The sequence below is a fragment of the Lichenostomus cassidix genome, chromosome 28 (genome assembly GCF_008360975.1).
Source record: "Lichenostomus cassidix isolate B80296 chromosome 28, HeHo_3.0, whole genome shotgun sequence".
NCBI classification, from domain to species: domain Eukaryota; kingdom Metazoa; phylum Chordata; class Aves; order Passeriformes; family Meliphagidae; genus Lichenostomus; species Lichenostomus cassidix.
Genome location: NC_139508.1, coordinates 2,711,719 through 2,735,321, shown reverse-complemented (window position 1 = coordinate 2,735,321; position 23,603 = coordinate 2,711,719). Strand labels below are relative to the sequence as shown.

Here is a 23,603-nt window from a genome sequence, read left to right as displayed (position 1 = left end):
TGTGTTTTTCTAAAAATTTTAAAAATTAATAAAGTGATTCCAGCCACCCTTTTAAAGTTTTTTACATTTTTTTTGTTTTAAATTAAATTTAATTACAATTTAATCGAATAAAATGTTAAATTTCAATTTAAATTCCATTTCAATTTTATTAAATTAAAATTCAATTTAAAATTTGTTAAATTTAATCAAATTTTAACGTAAAAAATTTATATTTTTTTAAATGTGTTTTTCTAAAAAATGTAAGAATTAAATTTAATCAAGTTTTAACGTAAAAAACTTATATTTTTAAAAATGTGCTTTTCTAAAAAATTTTAAAAATTAATAAAGTGATTTCCAGCCACCCTTTTTAAAAGTTTTTTTTTAAATTTCTTTTTACATTAAATTTAATTAAAATTTAACCAACTAAAAATCTTAAATTTCAACCTAAATTCCATTCAAACTCATTAAAATTTCATCAAATTTTAACCCAAAAATTACCATTTTCAAAACACATTTTCCCCAAAACTTTTTCCAAACTCCATAAAACGATTTTTTTCACCAAAAACATCCCGAAAACCACAAAAATCCCTTTTTTCCCTCACTAAATCCCTTTTTTTTCTCTCTCCACAGCCTCTGGAAATTCTGATTTTTCTGCTTTTCCGACTGGAAGCCACTTGGTGTTGCCATTTCTTGACTTGGAAGTGTCCAAGAAAAAATGGGAAAAAAATGAAAATATCGAAGGAAAAAAACCAAACCAAAAATTCCCAATATTTTTCCATTCCCTGCTTGCCAAATTCCCGATTTTCAGTCCTTCCTCCTCCTTTTCCACCTTTTTTCCTAATTTTTCCTGATTTTTTTGGGTTTTTTTTTCTTCTTGGAAAATCCTGATTTCTACCAGAATTGAGAAAAATTTTAAATTCCCAGGATTTCTCTCTTTTTGGGGATTTTTAATCCAAATTTTTGGAGGTTTTTTGGGGTTTTTTTCCCTCCTGGAAAATCCTGATTTCCACCAGAATTGAGAAAAATTATAAATTCCCAGAATTTCTCTCTTTTTGGGGATTTTTTATCCCAATTTTTTGGGTTTTTTTGGGGTTTTTTTTGGGTTTTTTTTTCCATCAGAACTGAAAAAAATTTAAATTCCCAGAATTTCTCTCTTTTGGGGATTTTTATCCCAATTTTTGGATTATTTTTTTCCTCCTGAAAAACCCAGATTTCCACCAGAACTGAAAAAAATATAAATTCCCAGAATTTCTCTCTTTTGGGGATTTTTTATCCCAATTTTTAGGGTTTTTTTGAGTTTTTTTTCCTCCTGGAAAATCCAGATTTCCACCAGAACTGAGAAAAATTTTAAATTTCCAGAATTTCTCTCTTTTGGGGATTTTTTATCCAAATTTTTGGGGTTTTTTGGGTTTTTTTCCCTCCTGGAAAATCCAGATTTCTGCCAGAACTGAAAAAAATTATAAATTCTCAGAATTTCTCTCTTTTAGGAATTTTTTATCCCAATTTTTGGGGTTTTTTTTCCTCCTGGAAAACCCTGATTTCTGCCAGAACTGAAAAAATTATAAATTCCCAGAATTTCTCTCTTTTGGGGATTTTTTATCCCAATTTTTGGGGTTTTTTTTGGTTTTTTCCCTCCTGGAAAATCCTGATTTCTACCAGAACTGAAAAAAAAATTCAAATTCCCAGAATTTCTCTCTTTTGGGGATTTTTAATCCCAATTTTTGGGGCTTTTTTTTGGGGTTTTTCCTCCTGGAAAATCCTGATTTCCACCAGAACTGAGAAAAAATTTAAATTTCCAAGATTTCTCTCTTTTGGGGATTTTTTATCCCAATTTTTGGGTTTTTTTCCCTCCTGGAAAATCCTGATTTCCACCAGAACTGAGAAAAATTTTAAATTCCCAGAATTTCTCTCCTTTGGGAATTTTTTATCTCAATTTTTGGAGGTTTTTTGGGTTTTTTTCCTCCTGGAAAATCCTGATTTCTACCAGAATTGAGAAAAATTTTAAATTCCCAGAATTTCTCTCTTTTGGGAATTTTTTATCCCAATTTTTGGATTTTTTTTTTCCTCCTGGAAAATCCTAATTTCTACCAGAATTGAGAAAAATTATAAATTCCCAGAATTTCTCTCTTTTGGGAATTTTTTATCCCAATTTTTGGGGGTTTTTGGGGTTTTTTTTTGGGGTTTTTTTTTCCATCAGAACTGAAAAAAATTTAAATTCCCAGAATTTCTCTCTTTTGGGGATTTTTTATCCCAATTTTTGGTTTTTTTTTTCCTCCTGGAAAATCCTGATTTCTACCAGAATTGAGAAAAATTATAAATTCCCAGAATTTCTCTCTTTTGGAGATTTTTTATCCCATTTTTTTGGTTTTTTTTGGGGTTTTTTTGGAGGATTTAAAGCAGAACTGCCGAAAATCCTAAATTTTTTTCTTTTTCCCACCCCAAGGCCACTTCCAAGAAGTGTCCAAATCCATCCTCATCCTCATCCTCTTCATCCTCGGGAAATCCTGGAATTTTCTGGAATTTCCTAGGATTTTCTGGAATTTTCTGGGGTTTTCTAGGATTTTCAGGACTTTTCTGGGATTTTTCTGGGATTTTTCTGGAATTTTTCTGGAATTTTCTGGGATTTCCTGGGATTTTCTGGGATTTTCAGGAATTTTCAATTTTCTGGGATTTTTTAGGGTTTTCTAGGATATTCTGGAATTTTGGGGATTTTCCTGGGATTTTCTGGGAATTTCTGGGATTTTCTAGGATTTCCTAGGATTTTCCGGGATTTTTCTGGGATTTTTCTGGAATTTTCTCAGATTTTCTAGGATCTTCTGGAGTTTTCTAGGATTTTCTAGGATTTCCTAGAATTTTCTGGATTTTTCTGGAATTTTCTGGGATTTTTCTAGAATTTTCTGGAATTTTCTGGAATTTTCTGTTATTTTCTGGATTTCCCCCCACTAGGATTTCCTGGAATTTTTCTTGGATTTTCTAGGATTTTCTGGGACTTTCAGGGATTTTCTGGAATTTCCTAGGATTTTCTGGGGTTTTCTAGGATTTTCTCAGATTTTCCAGGATTTTCTAGGATCTTCTAGAATTTTCTGGGATTTTCTGGAATTTTTTAGGATTTTCTAGGATTTGCTGGAATTTTCTGGGATTCTTCTAGGATTTTCTGGGATTTTCTTGAATTTTCTCAGATCTAATAGAAATTTCTGGGATTTTCTAGGATCTTTCTGGGAATTTTCTGGGAATTTCTAGGATTTCCTGGAATTTTCTGGGACTTTCTGGGATTTTTTTTTAGGATTTTCTAGAATATTCTGGAATTTTGGGGATTTTCCTGGAATTTTCTGGGAATTTCTGGGATCGTCTAGAATTTTCTGGGATTTTCTGGGATTTTTCTAGGATTTTCCTAGGATTTTCTGGATTTTTCTGGGATTTTCCAGAATTTTCTCGGATTTTCTAGGATCTTCTGGGATTTTCTGGAATTTTCTGGGATTTTCTAGGATTTTCTGGAATTTTTGGGGATTTTTCTGGAATTTTCTGGGATTTTCTAGGATTTTTCTGGAATCTCAGATTTTCTAGGATTTTCTGGGATTTTTCTGGAATTTTCTAGAATTTTCTAGGATTTCCTAGGCTTTCCTAGGATTTTCTGGAATTTTCCAGGATTTTCTAGGATTTCCTGGAATTTTTGGGGATTTTTCTGGGATTTTCTAGGATTTTCTGGAATCTCAGATTTTCTAGGATCTTCTGGGATTTTTCTGGAATCTTCTGGGATTTTTCTGGATTTTTCTAGGATTTTTCTGGAATCTTCTAGGATTTTTCTGGAATTTTTCTGGCATTTCCTAGAATTTCCTAGAATTTCCTAGAATTTTCTGGAATTCTCTGGAATTTCCTCCCCTCCAGAAATTCGGAAATTTAACTCCTTTTGACCTCCAACCTCTGGGAATTTTCGGGAATTTCGGTGCTTTCCGAGGAGTTGGGACTGAACATTTTTTTGGGGATTTTTTCCCCAAAATTTTAGGAATTTTTTGGGTATTTTCCTCCCTGGAAAAATCTGGGAAAAAATCCCACTTGGGCATGTGGCGAGTTTGGGGAAAAAAAATGGGAATTTCTCTGGGAATTTCTCCCTTTTCAGGTGAGAAGGAAGTGAAGTTTTTAGTGTGTTTGAAAGGAAATTTTTTTTTTTTTGCTTTATTATTAATAATATTATTTTTATTTTTGAAAAATTTTTTTCTGCATGTCTGTGATCAGCTGGCTGGGGTTGGATAAATTCCAAGGAATATAAAAAAATTCCCATTTGGAATTTTTTTGGGGGTTGGAAAAAAATCCCAAAATTACCCCCAAAAAAAAACCTCAGCTGGGCAAAATCAGAGCCTTTTTTTGGCACCTCCAGAGTGGTTTGAAAAGCCAAATTTTTTGGCTTTTTGGGTGAAGATGGAAAAAAAAAAAAAATTTGGGGGGAGAGATGGTTAAAAAAAAAAAAAAAATCATGGAAAAAAGTGATTTTTTTTTTTTTTTTTGGGGTAAAAACGAGGAATAAAATTTTGGTTTTTTTGGTAAAAATGTGGAATAAATGTGGTTCATGTCACTGGTGAGGAATAAAATAAAATCTTTGGACACTTTGGTTGTTATCCCTTCGTGCTCGGCTGGTTTCTCCAGAAATTCTGATTTTCCTGCAGTTCTGGATTCACTTTTTATCCCAATTTTCCTGATTTTTTGTTGTTCTTCCTGCAGGAATTTTCCTCTAATTATTCTAATTAATTTTTCTGGGTTTTTTCTGATTATTCTAATTAATTTTTCTATTTTTTTCTGATTATTCGAATTAATTTTTCTAATTTTTTCTAATTATTCTAATTAATTTTTCTATTTTTTTCTGATTATTCTAATTAATTTTTCTATTTTTTTTCTGATTATTCTAATTAATTTTTCTAATTTTCCTCTAATTATTCTAATTAATTTCTCTAATTTTTTCTAATTATTCTAATTAATTTTTTCTAATTTTTTCTGATTATTCCAATTCAATTCCAAGTTTTTGGCTGCAGCTCAACATGGAAAGGAAAATATTCACATTTTATCCCATTTTTCCCCAATTTTTTTGTTCTTCCTGCAGGAATTCTCCTCTTTAAAAAGGGGAATTTTATGGAATTTCGTGGAATTTCATGGAATTTTAGGGAATTTTATGGGATTTTCAGGTTCATCTCTGCTCCTCCAGACCCATTCCAGACCCGTTTTTTCCCCTTTTTCCCATTCCAAAACCCTTTTTCCTGTTCCAAACCCATTTCTCTCCTTCCAAACCCGTTTTTCTCGTTTCCCAAACTCATTTTTTTCCCATTCCAAACCCATTTTTCCCATTCCAGACCCGTTTTTTCCCGTTCCAAACCTGTTTTTTCCCGTTCCAAACCCATTTTTCCCATTTTTCCCATTTTTTCCTGTTGCAGACCCTTTTTTTTCTCCTTCCAAACCCGTTTTTCCTGTTTTTCCCGTTCCCGACCCGTTTTTTCCAGTTCCTGACCCATTTTTTCCAATTCCAGATCCATTTTTTCCCATTACAGACTAATTTTTCCCATTCAAACCCGTTTTTTCCCGTTCCAGACCCCTTTTTTCCTCTTATTTTCCGTTTTTCCCGTTCCAAACCCATTTCTTCCCGTTCCAAACCCGTTTTTCCCCGTTTTTCCCGTTTTTGCCATTCCAGACCCATTTTTCTTATTCCAAACCCATTTTCCCCTGTTTTTCCTGTTCCAAATCCATTTTTCCCCATTCCAAACCAGTTTTTCCCGTTCCAGACCCGTTTTTCCCTTCCAAACCCATTTTTCACATTCCAAACCCATTTTTTCCACATTACAAACCCGTTTTTTGTCCTTCCAGACCCATTTTTCACATTCCACACCCGTTTTTCCCATTCCAAACCCCTTTTTTCTGTTCCAGACCCATTTTTTTCCCGTTCCAAACCCGTTTTTTCCCGTTTCCCAAACCCGTTTTTCCCATTCCAAACCCGTTTTTTCCCGTTTTTCCCGTTCCAAACCCGTTTTTCCCGTTCCAAACTTGTTTTTCCCCGTTTTTCCCGTTTTTCCCATTCCAGACCCATTTTTCTTATTCCAAACCCATTTTCCCCTGTTTTTCCTGTTCCAAATCCGTTTTTCCCCATTCCAAACCAGTTTTTTCCGTTCCAGACCCGTTTTTCTCTTCCAAACCCATTTTTCACATTCCAAACCCGTTTTTCCCTTTCCAAACCCGTTTTTTCCCGTTCCAGACCCATTTTTTCCCATTCCAAACCCGTTTTTTCCCGTTTTTCCCGTTCCAAACCCGTTTTTCCCGTTCCAAACTTGTTTTTTCCCATTTTTCCCGTTTTTCCCATTCCAGACCCATTTTTCTTATTCCAAACCCATTTCCCCCTGTTTTTCCTGTTCCAAATCCGTTTTTCCCCATTCCAAACCAGTTTTTTCCGTTCCAAACCCGTTTTTCTCTTCCAAACCCGTTTTTCCCATTCCAAACCCGTTTTTCCCATTCCAAACCCATTTTTCCCATTCCAAACCCCTTTTTTCTGTTCCAAACCCTTTTTTTTCCTGTTCCAAACCCATTTTTTCCCATTTCCCAAACCCGTTTTTCCCATTCCAAACCGTTTCTCCCCTTTTTCCTGTTCCAAACCCGTTTTTCCCATTCCAAACTCATTTTTTTCCTGTTCCAAACCTGTTTTTTCCAATTTTTCCCATTTTTCCCTTTCCAAACCCGTTTGTTCCCATTCCAGACCCGTTTTTCCCGTTTCCCAAACCCATTTTTCCCCGTTTTTCCCGTTCCAAACCCGTTTTTCCCGTTTCTCCCGTTTTTCCCATTCCAGACCCATTTTTCTTATTCCAAACCCATTTTCCCCTGTTTTTCCTGTTCCAAATCTGTTTTCCCCATTCCAAACCCGTTTTTCTCTTCCAGACCCATTTTTTCCACATTCCAAACCCGTTTTTTGTCCTTCCAGACCCCGTTTTTCCCATTCCACACCCGTTTTTCCCATTCCAAACCCATTTCTTCCCATTCCAAACCCGTTTTTCCCGTTCCAACCCCCTTTTTTTTCCCGTTCCAAACCCGTTTTTTCCATTCCAGACCTGTTTTTTCCATGTTCCAAACCAGTTTTTTTCCCCATTCCAGACCCGTTTTTTCCCAGTTTTTCCAGTTCCATACCCGTTTTTTCCCATTTTTCCCCCTTCCAAACCCGTTTTTTCCCGATTTTTCCCATTTTTCCCTTTCCAAACCCGTTTGTTCCCATTCCAGACCCGTTTTTCCCATGTCCCAAACCCATTTTTTCCCGTTTTTCCCATTTTTCCCGTTCCAAACTCGTTTTTCCCATTCCAAACCCGTTTTTTCCCGTTCCAAACCCGTTTTTTCCCGTTTTTCCCATTCCAGACCCATTTTTCTTATTCCAAACCCATTTTCCCCTGTTTTTCCTGTTCCAAATCCGTTTTTCCCCGTTCCAGACCCGTTTTCCCGTACCAAACCCCCTTGTTCCCGTTTTTCCCGTTTTCCCATTCCAAACCCATTTTTTCTCGTTCCAAACCCATTTTTCCCCGTTCCAGACCAGTTTCTTCCCGTTTTTCACATTTTTCCTGTTCCAAACCCATTTTTTTCCCATTCCAGACCCCTTTTATCCATTCCAGACCTGTTTTTCCCCTTCCAGACACGTTTTTTCCCTTCCAAACCCTTTTTTTTTCTGTTCCAGACCCGTTTTTCTGTTCCAAACCTGTTTTTTCCAGTTCCAAACCCATTTTTTCCTGTTTTCCCCGTTCCAAACCCATTTTTCCCATTCCAAACCCTTTTTCCTGTTCCAAACCCGCTTTTTTTCCCATTCCAGACCCGTTTTTTCCCATTTTTCCCATTCCAAACCCATTTTCCCCGGTTTTTCCCATTCCAGACCTGTTTTTTCCCGTTCCAGACCCGTTTTTTCCCATTCCAAACCCATTTTTCCCATTCCAGACCCGTTTTTTCCCGTTCCCAACCCGTTTTTTTCCCGTTCCAGATCCATTTTTCCCATTTTTTCCTGCTGCAGACCCTTTTTTTTCTCCTTCCAAACCCCTTTTTTCCTGTTTTTCCCGTTCCCGACCCGTTTTTTCCAGTTCCTGACCCATTTTTTCCAATTCCAGATCCATTTTTTCCCATTACAGACTAATTTTTCCCATTCAAACCCGTTTTTTCCCGTTCCAGACCTCTTTTTTCCACTTTTTTCCCATTTTTCCCGTTCCAAACCCATTATTTCCCATTCAAACCCGTTTTTCCCCTTCCAGACCCGTTTTTTCCCATTTTGCCCGTTCCAAACCCATTTTTCCCGTTCCAAACCCGTTTTTCCCATTTTTCCCCATTCCAAACCCGGTTTTTCCCGTTCCAAACCCATTTTTTCCCCATTCCAGACCCATTTTTCCCGTTTTTCCCATTCCAGACCCATTTTTCTTACTCCAAACCCATTTTCCCCTGTTTTTCCTGTTCCAAATCTGGTTTTCCCCATTCCAAACCCATTTTTCCCATTCCAAACCCGTTTTTCCCATTCCAAACCCGTTTTTCCCTTTCCAAACCCGTTTTTTCCCGTTCCAGACCCAGTTTTTCCCGTTTTCCCCGTTCCAGACCCATTTCTTCCCCTTCCAAACCCATTTTTCCCGTTTTTCCCATTCCAAACCCGTTTTTTCCCGTTCCAAACCCATTTTTTCCAGTTCCATACCCATTTTTCTTATTCCAAACCCATTTCCCCCTGTTTTTCCTGTTCCAAATCTGTTTTTCCCCGTTCCAAACCAGTTTTTCCCGTTCCAGACCCGTTTTTCCCTTCCAAACCCATTTTTCACATTCCAAACTCGTTTTTCCCATTCCAGACCCATTTTTTCCACATTCCAAACCCGTTTTTTCTCCTTCCAAACCCGTTTTTCCCATTCCAAACTTATTTTTTCCCGTTCCAGCCCCATTTTTTCCCGTTCCAAACCCCTTTTTTCCTGTTTTTCCCGTTCCAAACCCGTTTTTCCCATTTTTCCTGTTCCAAACTCTTTTTTTTCTCCTTCCAAACCCATTTTTTCCTGTTCCACACCCCTTTTTCCCGTTCCAAACCCTTTTTTCCCTTTCCAAACCCATTTTTTCCCCTTTTTCCCATTTTTCCCCTTCCAAACCCGTTTTTCCCCATTCCAGACCCATTTTTTGTCCTTCCAGACTCGTTTTTCCCATTACAGACCCGTTAGTTCCCGTTCCAAACCCGTTTTTCCCATTCCAAACCCATTTCTTCCCATTCCAAACGCAGCTTTTCCTGTTCCAAACCCATTTTTTCCCATTCCAGACCCATTTTTCCCGTTCCAATCCTGTTTTCCCCGTTCCAAACCCATTTCTTCCCGTTCCAAACCTGGGTTTTCCCGTTCCAAACCCGGGTTTTCCCGTTTTTCCTGTTTTTCCCGTTCCAGACCCATTTTTTCCCGTTCCAAACCCATTTTTTCCATTTTTTCCCATTTTTCCCATTCCAAACTCGTTTTTCCCATTCCAAACCCGTTTTTTCCCGTTTTTCCCATTCCAGGCCCATTTTTCCCCTTCCAAACCCATTTTCCCCGGTTTTTCCCATTCCAGACCCGTTTTTTCCCATTCCAAACCCATTTTTCCCGTTCCCAACCCGTTTTCCCCATTTTTCCCATTTTTTCCTGTTGCAGACCCTTTTTTTCTCCTTCCAAACCCGTTTTCTCCTGTTTTTCCCGTTCCCAACCCGTTTTTTCCAGTTCCTGACCCATTTTTTCCAATTCCAGATCCATTTTTTCCCATTACAGACTAATTTTTCCCATTCAAACCCGTTTTTTCCCGTTCCAGACCCCTTTTTTCCCCTTATTTCCCGTTTTTCCCGTTCCAAACCCATTTCTTCCCATTCCAAACCCGTTTTTTCCCGTTTTTCCTATTCCAGACCCATTTTTCTTATTCCAAACCCATTTTCCCCTGTTTTTCCCGTTCCAAATCCGTTTTTCCCCATTCCAAACCCGTTTTTTCCCTTCCAGACCCATTTTTCCCGTTCCAAACTCGGTTTTCCCCATTTTTCCCATATTTCCCCATTTTTCCCATTCCAAACCAGTTTTTCCCATTCCAAACCCATTTTTTCCCGTTTTTCCCATTTTTCCCGTTCCAGACCCAGTTTTTCCCGTTCCAGACCCGTTTTTTCCATGTTCCAAACCAGTTTTTTCCCAGTTTTTCCGGTTCCATACCCATTTTTTCCCGTTTTTCCCCATTCCAAACCCGTCTTTCCCGTTCCAATCCTGTTTTTTCCCGTTTTCCTCATTCCAAACCCATTTCTTCCCGTTCCAGATCCCGTTTTTCCCGTTTTTCCCATTCCAAGCCCGTTTTTCCCGTTCCAAACCCGGGTTTTCCCGTTTTTTCCCGTTCCAAACCATTTTTCCCCCATTTTTTCCCATTTTTCCCCGTTTTTCCCGGGTTTTTTCCCGTTTTTCCCGTTTTTCCCGTTCCAAACCCGGGTTTTCCCGTTTTTTCCCGTTCCAAACCCTTTTTTTCCCGTTTTTCCCGTTTTTCCCGTTCCCCGCTCCGCCCCGGCCCCAGCGCTCCCCGGAACTCACCGATCCGCACGCGTTGCCCGCGGAACTCAATCCCCTCCTCACCTCACTGGGCGGGGAGGCTTGATTGACAGCGCCGCTAGCCAATGAGAAACCGCAGCGTCCTGGCTTCAGCCAATGGGAGGGCTCCGTGGGCGGGCGCTGGCCGGGCCGGGCCGGGCGGCGAGCGGGGCTGGCCGTGAGTGAGGGAGGCGTTACCGGGGCAACGGGGGGCGGCAGGGGACACGGGGGGACAGCGGGGCCGGCAGGGGACACGGGGGGACAATGGGGCTGGGGGAGCCGGGGGACAGGGGTGGGAGAGCGGGGCTGGGCCTGTGTGAGGGGCTGGGGGAAACCAAGCTCGGCCTGAGGGGTTGGGGATGAGGTGAGGGGCTCGGGGGGGACCCCAAACTCGGCCTGAGAGGTTAAAACTGAGGCTTCTCTGGGTGTGAGGGGCTCAGGGGGGACCCCAAACTCGGCCTGAGGGGTTGGGGATGAGGCCTGTCTTGGGGTGAGGGGCTCAGGGGGGACCCCAGCCTCTTGTGAGGGGCCTGAGACCCCTCCCCGCCATGAGGGGCTCTGGGGGAGACCCCAACCTCGGCCTGAGGGGTTGAGGATGAGGCTTCTGGGTGTGAGGGGCTCAGGGGGGATCCCCAACTCTTGTGAGGGGCCTGAGACCCCTCCCCGCCATGAGGGGCTCGGGTTAGGCCCCCTCCCTTCCATGAGGGGGGCTCAGCCTGGGTCCCCTGTGCCTGTGAGGGGCTGGAGCTGGGATCCTCCCCACTTCGAGGGGCTCAGCCTGGACCCCCGTGAGGGGCTGGAGCTGATCCCCTCCCCACTTTGAGGGGCTCAGGGTGGACCCCTGACCCCCATGAGGGGCTGGAGCTGAGCCCCCTCCCCACCCTGATCCCTGTGAGGGGCTGGAGCTGAGCCCCCTCCCCACTTTGAGGGGCTCAGGGTGGACCCCTGACCCCTGTGAGGGGCTGGAGCTGATCCCCTCCCCACCCGGACCCCCAACACCCGTGAGGGGCTGGAGCTGATCCCCTGATCCCCTCCCCACCTGACCCCCTGTGAGGGGCTGGAGCTGATCCCCTCCCCACCTGGACCCCTGACCCCCATGAGGGACTGGAGCTGATCCCCTCCTCACCCGGACCCCCAGACCCCCATGAGGGACTGGAGCTGATCCCCCTCCCCACCTGGATCCCCTGATCCCTGTGAGGGGCTGGAGCTGATCCCCTGATCCCCTCCCCACCCGGACCCCTGTGAGGGGCTGGAGCTGATCCCCTCCCCACCTGGACCCCAAAACCCCCGTGAGGGGCTGGAGCTGATCCCCTGATCCCCTCCCCACCTGGACCCCTGTGAGGGGATGGAGCTGATCCCCTGATCCCCTCCCCACCTGGACCCCAAAACCCCCGTGAGGCTCCCCTGGCTCACCTCCCACCCTATCTCTGCTCCCTTTCGGGGTGCTGGCAGGAGCTCCTCCCCACCACCCCCTTTTGAAAGCACCCAGGACAGCCTCGAGTGGGTTCAGGGGTTGGAAGTGTCTGTTTTTAACGGGAAATTGGGATTTAGAGGCTCAGGGGTCAGGAACTTTGTGCCCTGCCTGCTTTATATAATGTTTTCCATCGTTTGGATGCTTCATTAAGAGGCACTAGTGATGAATGTTATTAATAATAATCCAAGCAGCACCTCAGCTAATCCTTCGTTGTAGCAGATTTTGGGCTGGGGACACAGCCCAGCTGTTGGGGACACAGCCCAGGTGTTGGGGACACAGCCCAGGTGTTGGGGACACAGCCCAGGTGTCAGTGACACAGGTGACACAGCCCAGGTGTCAATGACACAGCCCAGGTGTCAGTGACACAGCCCAGGTGTAGGTGACACAGGTGACACAGCCCAGGTGTCAGTGAGTGACACAGCCCAGGTGTCGGTGACACAGGTGACACAGCCCAGCTGTCTGACACAGCCCAGGTGTTGGTGACACAGCCCAGGTGTCAGTGACATAGGTGACACAGCCCAGGTGTTGGTGACACAGGTGACACAGGTGACACAGGTGACACAGCCCAGGTGTCAGTGACACTCCTAGATGATCAGCTGAGGAGACCCACGAGGTCTCTCGGGATTTCCTGTCCCTCTGAGCTGCTCCCAGCCCCACTCAGGACTCTGGATGTGTCTGGTTTGGGTTCAAAACGGGAAAAAAAGGGACAAAAACCAGGGAAAGGTTTCTGGCTGTTAGCAGGTGTGTTCCAGCGGTGACACTTGTGACAAAGCAGGCTTTGTCCTTTCCCTCCGCCCTGGCAGCAGTGCCTGCTCCCAAATTTTGATCTTATCCAGACCTGCAGTGCGTCACTGTCACCTGATGGGGTCTGAATTCCTTTCCGTGTCCCTTGGAGAGGCACTTGTCACAGGGCCTGGGGTGACAGTGATGCCTCAAATCGCTAGGAGAACATTTTGAGACTCAGACACACAGTACAGGAAAGGGGTTTTACCTTGATTTTATAGGATCCCAGATGCACACCGATGAACAAACCCCGACAATATCCCATTATACAATTTATGGACAGCCTAGGTTAGAACACCTATCTAAAAATTTCTAATTAGAAGTCTAACAAATTAATTAATTGCCCCCTTTTTGAAATTGCTTCTCTCCAAAAGATTGCAACTTAGTTTACAAAAAACATGTCTCAGTAATGAAAGCTCTGTTCAAAATTATACATCATACTTTTGGGATTGTGGGGTTTGTTTCGTTTTCCCCAAATAATTCTGAGCAGGGCAAGAGGTACTAGGGTGATAAACATGTAGGGTTGAGATACAGGGAGTGAAAAGTACAAGAACGGGGAAGGGTAAAAGGTTATATATAAAGGATATATATAAAGAGAGTATAAAAGTAAAATAAAAGGACAAAAAAACCCATCGAAAGGACACAGGGAATGGCTTCCCACTGCCAGCGGGCAGGGAGAGCTGGGATTTTGGGAGGGAATTCCTCCCTGGGAGGGTGGAGAGGCTCTGGCCAGGATTTCCCAGTGGAAGTGTCCAAGGACAGGGCTTGGGGTCCAACCTGGCCTTGAAGACCTCCAGGGCAGGTTTGCAATGACCACAGCAATTCCAGGGCTTGGGGTCCAACCTGGCCTTGAAGACCTCCAGGTTTGCAATGACCACAGCAATTCCAGGGCTTGGGGTCCAACCTGGCCTTGAAAACCTCCAGGGAAAGTTTGCGATGACCACAATTCCAGGGCTTGGGGTCCAACCCGGCCTTGAAGACCTCCAGGGCAGGTTTGCAATGACCACAGCAATTCCAGGGCTTGGGGTCCAACCTGGCCTTGAAGATCTGCAGGGAAGGTTTGCAATGATGACAGCAATTCCAGGGCTTGGGGTCCAACCTGGCCTTGAAGACCTCCAGGTTTGCAATGACCACAGCAATTCCAGGGCTTTGGGGTCCAACCTGGCCTTGAAGATCTGCAGGGAAAGTTTGCCATGACCACAGCAATTCCAGGGCTTTGGGGTCCAACCTGGCCTTGAAAACCTCCAGGGCAGGTTTGCAATGACCACAGCAATTCCAGAGCTTTGAAATTCCTTTTTAACACACTCCAGCTTTCCCCTGCTGCTTCCTGTGGCTCACAAAGCAAAACTCTCTCTGTTATTCCCCTCCCCAGGGAGCTCCTGTCCCCGAGGCCTGTCCAGGCTGTCACCCGCTGATGTCCCCGCTCTGAGCACGTCCAGAATCGTGGCCAGGATGAGGATCCTGGTGGCCAAGGTGCTGTGCCTGCTGGGGATCTGCGTGCTGGTGCTGGCTGGGGCTCTGCTCCCCGTCAGGGTCATCGAGGCTGACCACGAGAAGGCTCAGCGCTCCCGCAAGGTGCTGGCGCTCTGGAACTCCTTCGGGGGCGGCGTCTTCCTGGCCACCTGCTTCAACGCCCTGCTGCCTGCTGTGAGAGGCAAGGTGGGTGCTGAGTCATGGCTGGGATGGGAATTCATGGCTGGGATGGGAATTCATGGCTGGGTTGGGAATTCATGGCTGGGTTGGGAATTCATGGCTGGGTTGGGAATTCATTGGTGGGTTGGGAATTCATTGGTGGGTTGGGAATTGAGTCCTGGGTTGGGAATTCATTGGTGGGTTGGGAATTCATTGGTGGGTTGGGAATTCATTGCTAGGTTGCGAATTCATTGCTGGGTTGGGAATTCATTGCTGGGATGGGAATTCATTGCTGGGTTGGGAATTCATTGCTGGGTTGGGAATTCAGTCCTGGGTTGGGAATTCATTGCTGGGTTGGGAATTCATAGCTGGGATGGGAATTCATTGCTGGGTTGGAATTCATGGCTGGGTTGGAATTCATGGCTGGGTTGGGAATTCATTGCTGGGATGGGAATTCAGTCCTGGTTTGGGAATTCATTGCTGGGTTGGGAATAGTCCCACCTGAGCCTGCAGGGAATGGGGGTGAGGGGTCTGTGTCCTGCTGGAGTGGCATTTGGAGACCCTCAAGCATCTGGGCTGTGTCCAGCACCTCAAGATCTTGAGGGGGACTCTCCACTCCATGGGATGAGTGGAGATTTTTGGGATGCAGAGGAGGCTGTGAGGATCAAAACTCCCAGTGTGTGGAACAGGAAGGCAGAGAGACTCCCTGTCCCATTCCAAGGGTGTGGAACATCTCAGATCGATTCCATATCCACGTGGGAACCTTTCCCTCCAGAGAGGATTCACTGAATTCCATCACAGGATGGATTCACTGCACACCTTTTGCTCCCTTCCAGCTCGACGAGGTCCTCCGGCAGAGCAACGTGACCACGGACTACCCGGTGGCCGAGACCATCATGATGGTCGGCTTCTTCCTCACCGTCTTCGTGGACCAGCTCTTCCTGACCTTGCAGAAGGAAAAACCCTCCTTCATCGACCTGGAGACCTTCAACGCCGGCTCGGACGCGGGCAGCGACTCGGAGTACGAGAGCCCCTTCATCGCCTCGGCGCGCGGCAGGGCGCCGTACGGAGAGCACGGAGCTCACTCCCACCTCCACCTGCCCGAGCTGTCCCGCTGCGGCCCGCGCCGCCTGCTGGGCTTGGTGTTCGCCCTCTGCACCCACTCCATCTTCGAGGGCCTGGCGCTGGGCCTGCAGGAGGACGGCGGCAGGGTGGTCAGCCTGTTCCTGGGGGTGGCCGTGCACGAGACGCTGGTGGCCGTGGCGCTGGGCGTCAGCATGGCCAAGGCGTCGCTGGCGCTGCGGGACGCGGCCAAGCTGGCGGCGGCGGTGTGCCTGATGATCCCGCTGGGCATCGGCGTGGGCATGGGCATCGAGAGCAGCCGGAGTGCCGCCGGCAGCATCGCCTCCCTGCTGCTGCAGGGCATCGCCGGCGGCACCTTCCTCTTCGTCACCTTCTTCGAGATCCTGGCCAAGGAGCTGGAGGACAAGAGCCAGCGGCTGCTGAAGGTGCTGTGCCTGGTGCTGGGCTACGCCGCGCTGGCCGGGCTGGTGCTCATCCCGTGGTGAGCCTCGGGAAGCCAAGGGAGCGAACCTCACCTCTTCCCTCTGCCGGGCGCCGGGAGGAGCTGCCCCTTCCAACAGCCCCGCCCGGTGGTGTTCCCGTGATCGCCTGGAGGAGGAGGAGAATCTCTTCCCGTGTGCTCGGAGGGAGATGAACGAGGAATATCCCAGGATTGTCCCTGCCTGGGGGACTAGCGACACCGAGGAACGTTTGGGATGTGGGTAAAGGCTGCTTGCAGAGCTCCTGGAGTGTGTGTGGCTTCCTGCACTGTCCCCAGCCTGCTGTCCCTCCCTCCCCTCGGCCACACTCCAGGACGGGCAGGGAGCTTTGCTCCGGAGGCTTGAGGAGGTGAGGAGCAAACAGCAATGGAGGCAGAGCAGGTGGGAGCAGGGATTGCTGGGCTGTGCTAAGCTGCTTTCGCTGGCTTAGTTCGGAGCAAAACCTGGCTGGGAGAGCTGCCAAAAATAACAGCCCTGTGGGGCTGCAGCCTTCCTGGGCTCTGCAGCCTTCCTGGGCTCTGCAGCCTTCCCGGGCTCTGCTCCCTCCGGCACAGCTTCCAGTGCCCCACCTGCGGCTCGGGGAGCTCGGCTTTCCCGGGATTCATGGCAGAAATGAGGCCAGGCCCCTCCACCCTGCTGCCTTCTCAGCGTTGTTCCTTCTCAGCTGAGCTTTCCCTAAGGAAAACCTCCAGCAGAGTGTTTTGGAAATCAGAGAATTTGATGGTTTGGGTTGGGAGGGACCTGAAATCCCATTCAGAGCCATGGGCATGGACACCTCCCACTATCCCAGGGTGTTCCAAGCCCCATCCAGCCTGCCCTGGGACATTTCCAGGGATGCAGGAGCAGATCCTCACATTATCCAGAGCCTGGGTGGGATCCACGAGCTTGCAGGAAACGGGCAATAACCATTTCCAGCACCGAGATTTTGGGGCAAACTCGTGTTCTCAGCGCTCTGCAATCAGAGGGGTTGAGCAGCTCCCATCAGGCGCTGCCACAAGGCTTTCCCAGCTTTCCAGAGGAATGAAATCCCCTCCCTGGGGGGTTGTAAGGTGCTGGAGGAGCTGCTGAGAGACACAAACCAACCTCAGCGGCCGCAGAGCCCCGGGAAGCTCGGCGTGCCGCTGAGCCCGTCAGATTCACCCTCCGGGGCGAGGAGCTGGGATCAGAGGCTGGAGCTGGGAACGTTCTCCCCCTCCAGCCGTGCAACACAGCCGGGCTCAGGCAGGGGCTGCATTTTAATCACCCGGAGCCTCCTCTCCTGCAGCAGCTTCCGGCGGGCTGCTGGAAGCGCTGATGGAATTACAGGGATGGCGCAGCGCCGGCAGCGGGGAGGAGGCGCCGAGCCTCCGCGGTGGCCCAGCTGCAGCATATGGAGGCAGCTGAGCATCATCTGACAGATCCCGGGGCTCGTTAGTTTAATTGCTGCAACATCCCCGAGTCAATTAATCTTCCTTTGAAAACCTGGAGTGCGTCGGGGGGGAGGCGGAGGGAGGTTATTTTGGGCTCGAGATGACACGAAGCAGGAGGGTGAGGAGAACGTGATTTGCCTCGGCGTGGTAAAGCCTCGGGGCTGTTTCACCTCTCCCGGGGGGTGACCTCCGTGCCGGGGGGGACAACGGGGGAGAGGTGACACCGCGCTGAGTGTCCCTCGTTGGGCTGGAAGGTCTGTTTGCCACCCTCCTCCTGCTGGAGCTGGGGGTCCGGGGGGCTGTGAAGTGCCGGGGGGTGCTGAGCTCTCCCATCCCCATCCCTGGGGGGTTTATCATCCCGAGCTCCGGGCTGGAGGAGGAGGAGGAGGAGGAGGAGGCCCTGCTGCTCCCAATAAACTCCCTGCCCTTCTCCCCTCGCCGCCACTCGGTTTATTTTGTCACTCGGTTTATTTTGTCACTGTCCCCCATGGCTGCTCCGCGTCCAGCTCACGCGGCGGCCGCACGTGCCGAGCCCCGGCGTGGGCTGAGCCCCCCATGGCAGCCAAACCCCTCCGGCCAGAGCCCCCCAAAAGCCCTGCCGAGCTCGGGGGAGGAGAACCGGGACCCCCCCAGCGCCCCCCGCCCGGCAGCGCCGTGATTCAGCCCTGCGTGAGCAGCCGCCCCGTGGCGTCAGGCCCGGCGGGGAGCTGCGGCTCAATGGAACGAGGAGGAGCCGCAGGAAAACCATCCAGCAAGGCGAAAAACTCATTCATTCCCTAGAACGAGGAGTAGCCGGCCGGCTGCGGGGCTGGGGGGGGGCTGAGGCTGCCACCCCTCCCGGGGGCCTTGTCACCTCGCGGGGAGGGCCGGTGTCCCCCCTCGGTGCCAGCGCGTGGGTGCCACCGCGGCCCGGTGCCTGCCGGCTGCTATGAATAGAGCTGCGGATTTGAATTGCTGCCGCTCGGGAGGGCAGGGGGTTGGGGACAGGAGCAGCCCCCGGCTGGGACAGCGACCTTCGGAGCCCCGGAGCCAGCGGTCATCTCCAGCGCTGGTGGGGCACAGAGCTGGGGACAGTCACCCTGGAGCTGTTCCGGTCCTGCTCAGGCACTGGGGGGCTCAGGCAGCACCTGAGTGTCACACAGCCCCACAAGGACCCCCCTGTGTCCCCTCTGGGGGCTCTGCCGTGAGCGGGTGACACCAGCTGGTGACAAAGGCCCGGTGTGTGTGCACAGGCTCCCTGTCCTGCGCTGGGGTGGCACCATGGCCTCCGTGTCCCCAAAGGCCACCCCAACTGCCACAGGGGCTCCTGGAACCCTCTGCCACCCGTGCGCTGCCTGGCTGGGATGGTGACATCCGTCTGTCCTTTCCTGTGTCCCCTGTGATCACCTGTGAGGCTCTGTCCCCATCCACATGTCCCGGGGCTGTTCCTGCTCATGGGGGTCCATGTCCCCACCTGTGCCCGTGTCCCTGTGGGGTCCCTGTCCGTGTGTCCTCATCCCCAGCTGTCCCTGTCCGTGTGTCCCTGTCCGTGTGTCCCCATCCTGTGGGTTCTGTCCCCATCCTGTCACCCTGCCTGGCGGTCCATCCTCACCCCCACGTGTCCCCATCTCTCTCCATGACTCCCTGTCCCCATCCCCGCATGTCCCTATTCGTGTGACCCTGTTCGTGGCTCTTCCCCGTGTGTCCCCAACCCGCTCCTGTCTGTCTGTCTGTCTGTCGCCATCCCTGTCCGTGTGTTTCCATCCCATGGATCCCCATCCCTGTCCGTGTGTCCCTGTCCGTGTGTCCCCATCCCTGTCCGTCTGTCCCCATCCCTGTCCGTGTATTTCCATCCCACGGATCCCCATCCCTGTCCGTGTGTCCCTGTCCGTCTGTCCCCATCCCTGTCCGTCTGTCCCCATCCCTGTCCGTGTGTCCCTGTCCGTGTGTCCCCATCCCTGTCCGTCTGTCCCCATCCTTGTCCGTCTGTCCCCATCCCTGTCCGTGTGTCCCCATCCCTGTCCGTGTGTTTCCATCCCACGGATCCCCATCCCTGTCCGTCTGTCCCCATCCCTGTCCGTGCATCCCTGTCTGTCTGTCCCCATCCCTGTCCGTGTGTCCCCGTCCGTCTGTCCCTGTCCGTGTGTCTCCATCCACGTCCGTGTGTCCCCCTCCCTGTCCGTCTGTCCCCGTCCGTCTGTCCCCATCCCTATCCGTGTGTCCCTGTCCGTCTGTCTCCATCCCTGTCCGTCTGTCCCTGTCCGTCTGTCCCCATGCCCGTCCCGCCGCCGCGTCCCGGAGCCTCTCGGGGCCGGGCCCGGGGGTCCGTGGCCCCGGGCGGGGCGGGCGCGGCGGGCGGGGCCGGCGGCGGGGCGGGATCGGCTCTGCGGCGGCCGCACCGCACCGCACCGAGCCGAGCCGAGCCGAGCCGAGCCGAGCCGAGCCGAGCCCGCCGAGCCCAGCCGGCCCCGCCGCACCGGCCGCAGCCCCGCCGAGCCCCGCCGAGCCCCGCCGCACCGAGCCGAGCCGAGCCGAGCCGGGCGGAGCGGAGCCGAGCCGCCGCGCCGGGGCCGCCCCGGGCCGGGCCATGCGCTGAGGCCGCCGCGCCGCCCGCAGCCAAGGGCGGATCCCGGGCAGGACACGGTGAGGCGGCGGGCACCGCAATGCGACCGGCGCGGCGGGGGCCGGGGGAGCGGGGAGCGGGGAGCGCGGAGCGGGGAGCGGGGAGCGCGGAGCGGGGAGCGGGGAGCGGGGAGCGGGGAGCGCGGAGCGGGGAGCGGGGAGCGGGGAGCGCGGAGCGGGGAGCGGGGAGCGGGGAGCGGGGAGCGCGGAGCGGGGAGCGGGGAGCGCGGAGCGGGGAGCGGGGAGCGCGGAGCGGGGAGCGGGGAGCGCGGAGCGGGGCTGCTCCCGGCGAGGGCGGGGAGCGGCGCGGGGGGAACCGCCAGCCTGCCCCGCCAGCCCTCCGTGCCCTTCCTCTGCCTCTCCATCTCCATCCCGAGCGGGATGCTCGTCCCTCCCGCCCCTTTTCCATCTCCATCCTGCCGCTCCGTGCAGCCCCTTCGCTGCCTCTCGGCTGGCTCCTGCCCTTCCCCTGCCTCTCCAGCTCCATCCCGAGCGGGATGCTCGTCCATCCTGCTCTTCCTCTGCCCCTCCGAGCCCCATCCAGCCCCTTCTCCAGCCCCTCCGTCCCTCCATGCTGCCCTTCCCTGCCCGTCCATCTTCACCCTGCTCCTCCCTGCCCTCCATCCTGCCCCCAGGCCCGCCGTTTGTCACCCCCAGCGCTGCGGGCCCAGCTGGGAGGGTGCTGGGGGTCCCGGTGGGGTGCAGAGCCCCCCGGCAGGGTCAGGCCGGGCTGGGCCGTGCTCCGGACCGTCCAGCACCAGGAGCCGTGGGGTTTGGGGTGCTGCTGGGCACAGGCCGTGGGGTCACCCCAAAGAGTCCCCCCAGGTCCTGTGAGGGTCTGTCCAGCCCAGCCCCTCACCCCAGAGCCCCACGGCGGGGCTGGGAGGCTGTGAGGCTGGGGGCGCTTTGGCTGTGGCACGGACAGGTGGGAGGGACAGGTGGAACAAGTGGAATGGTGGCACAGGTGGGATGGGATGGGACAGGTGGGACAGGTGGGGTGGGACAGGTGTGACAGGACACGACCGTTGCCAGCTGGACGTTGCCACTCGCCAGCTCAGCCCGGCCCCCGCTCCAGCCGCAGCCCCCGTGGCTGGTGACGCTTCCAGCGCGGTGGGATCCGAGGAGCCCGCGGTGGGATGAGCTCTCGGCTGCCCGAGGCCGCGGGGCTGAGCTCCTCCCGCTGCCAGCCTCACCTGGCTCCGGTGGTCGGGGAGTGCCGGGTTTGGGGGCTGTTTGGGGGGTCTGGACCCCTCGGTGCTGTGGGAAGGGGTTGGTGGCCCTGGAGGTGCTCAGGGATGCTCAGGGATGCTCAGGGATGCTCAGGGATGCAGGAGCTGCCATGCCCAGAGCTGCCATGCCCAGAGCTGCCACCAGCGCTGCCACCAGGGCTGCCAGGGACACTTTGCTGTCCCCCTGCCCTGAACCGGGGTGGCAGGATGAGCTGGCAGGGGACAGTTCTGACCCCTCCAGCATCTGCCCAAAGCAGCGCCCAGGGTCCCCTTCCCCCCTGTCCTTCCCGCTCATCCTGTGACAGGACACCCTTGGAAACCCTGTCCCGTGGTGGCTTTAATGTCCCCAAGTCTCCATGAGGGTCCCACATGCTCCGGGGACCCTGCTGGTGCTGCCACCCCTGTGCTGCGCTGGGGACACGGAGCAGAGCCCAGCCTGGCGGCTCTTTGTGTCCCCTCGTGTCACACCCCGGGGTATGTCACTCAGGGGACACTGGGGACCTTGGCCGGGTCCGGGTGTCCCCTGTGAGTGGACACCGAGGTTTGGCACGTGAGGGTGGCCGGAGGGAGCTCTGTGACCCACCGCCGTGCCACACTCCTTGCCTGCAGCGCGTCCCTGGGGCGGGAGCAGGGCAGGGAGATGGCACGGGGTAGGACAGGGTGACAGCGAGCGACAGGGGCGGCAGGACACCGGCAGCACGGCCTGAGCGTGAGGCTCACCTCTGGACCTGGCCAGAGAGCCCAGCTGGGCGCTCCAGGTGCCACCACGTCCTGGCCAGAGAGCCCAGCTGGGCGCTCCGGGTGCCACCACGTCCTGGCCAGGCCGGTGAGAGCCCCGCAGAGCCTCTCCCTCCTCCCGGGTTGGCTCAGGGGGTCCCTGCCCCGCTCGCCCCCCCGTAGCCCGGGCAGCAGCTGCCGTGCCGGTGGCCACGCTCGGCCATATGGCCACAGCGGGCGGCTGGCTGGTAAAAATAGCCAAGGCTCTGCACCCCGGGCCGGCCGGCAAGGGCGTCCCAAGGGCAGCGAGCCCGGCTCAGGGGGGCCACCCGCCGCCTTCGGGGGGGGGTGACGCCTCCCTGTCCCCCCGCAGCGACGGCCACCGCGGGGCCAAGATGCCGGAGCAGAGCAACGACTACCGGGTGGTGGTGTTCGGCGCCGGCGGCGTGGGCAAGAGCTCGCTGGTGCTGCGCTTCGTCAAGGGGACCTTCCGCGACACCTACATCCCCACCATCGAGGACACGTACCGGCAGGTGATCAGCTGCGACAAGAGCGTGTGCACGCTGCAGATCACCGACACCACCGGCAGCCACCAGTTCCCGGCCATGCAGCGGCTGTCCATCTCCAAGGGCCATGCCTTCATCCTGGTCTTCTCGGTCACCAGCAAGCAGTCGCTGGAGGAGCTGAAGCCGATCTACCAGCAGATCGTGCAGATCAAGGGCAGCGTGGAGAGCATCCCCATCATGCTGGTGGGCAACAAGTGCGACGAGACGCAGCGCGAGGTGGAGAGCAGGGAGGGCGAGGCCGTGGCCAAGGAGTGGAAGTGCGCCTTCATGGAGACCTCGGCCAAGATGAACTACAACGTCAAGGAGCTCTTCCAGGAGCTGCTGAACCTGGAGAAGAGGAGGAACGTCAGCCTCACCATCGACGGCAAGCGCTCCAGCAAGCAGAAGAGGACAGACAAAATCAAGGGGAAGTGCAGCATCATGTAGAGCCCCGGACTGGCCAGCGCCCCCCACCTCCGGGTATCCCCTCCCTCCTCCCCCCCACGGCTGGACGCGGCAGTGGCATCGCAGCGGGAGCGTCCCCTCGTCCTCCGTGCGCCATCACTGTGACCGTGCGGGGACGCCCGCGCTGGCCCCGGGGCCGGGGGTGAGGAGGGGCCGAGCCGAGGGACGCGCGGCCACCCCCGCGGGCACGGCGACACCCCCCGCACTCACAGCACAACCGGGGGCACCGGGCCCGGCGCCCGCCCGTTCTCGCGGGGGGAAGGACAGTGCCACGCGGGGCTGCCGGTGTCACCCTCGGGGACAGCCGCACGCGTCCCTGTCCCCTCCCTCCCGTCCCGCCGCGCCCCCGTCCCCACGCCATAGCGCTCTGCCCGTGCGGGCAGACACCCGGGGCGGGGGCAGTCCCATCCTGGTCCCCCTGACCCCCCCAGCCCCACCCTGGTGCCGTGACCCCCCAAAGCCCAACCCTGTCCTGGTGCCACGGCCCGCCCAGCCCCGTCTGCCACCGCAGCCCCCCGAGCGCCCCGCCCCGGCACCGCTTGTCCCTCTTGTCCCCCAGCCCCACGGTGGTGCCGTGACCCCCGAGCCCCCCGGCACCGTTTGACCCCCAGCCCCATGGTGGTGCCATGACCCCCCCCGAGCCCCCCTCCCCACCCCGGCACCGTG

At 52.7% G+C, this 23,603-nt stretch overlaps 2 protein-coding genes across 4 annotated transcripts; both read left to right on the top strand.

The window, feature by feature from the left end:
• Window positions 1-10,645: 10,645 nt before the first annotated feature.
• Window positions 10,646-16,040, top strand: SLC39A3 (solute carrier family 39 member 3). Of its 2 annotated transcripts, none has more exons than XM_085040386.1 (3): window positions 10,646-10,698; window positions 14,150-14,436; window positions 15,246-16,040. In XM_085040386.1, exons 2-3 carry the CDS (start codon window positions 14,230-14,232, stop codon window positions 15,975-15,977), a joined length of 939 nt encoding a protein of 312 aa, XP_084896512.1. In that variant the 5' UTR covers window positions 10,646-10,698; window positions 14,150-14,229; the 3' UTR covers window positions 15,978-16,040. The 2 variants fall into 2 exon arrangements, with proteins under 2 accessions (XP_084896512.1, XP_084896513.1); XM_085040387.1 differs by lacking the exon at window positions 10,646-10,698 and adding an exon at window positions 13,435-13,579.
• A 3,724-nt stretch (window positions 16,041-19,764) lies between these two features.
• DIRAS1 (DIRAS family GTPase 1) lies at window positions 19,765-23,603 on the top strand. Of its 2 annotated transcripts, XR_014846220.1 has the most exons (3): window positions 19,765-20,002; window positions 22,301-23,487; window positions 23,549-23,603. XR_014846220.1 is itself a non-coding variant. In XM_085040372.1 (2 exons), exon 2 carries the CDS (start codon window positions 22,323-22,325, stop codon window positions 22,917-22,919), a length of 597 nt encoding a protein of 198 aa, XP_084896498.1. In that variant the 5' UTR covers window positions 19,765-20,002; window positions 22,301-22,322; the 3' UTR covers window positions 22,920-23,523. The 2 variants fall into 2 exon arrangements, 1 of the variants encoding a protein (XP_084896498.1); XM_085040372.1 differs by lacking the exon at window positions 23,549-23,603 and having other exon boundaries at window positions 22,301-23,523.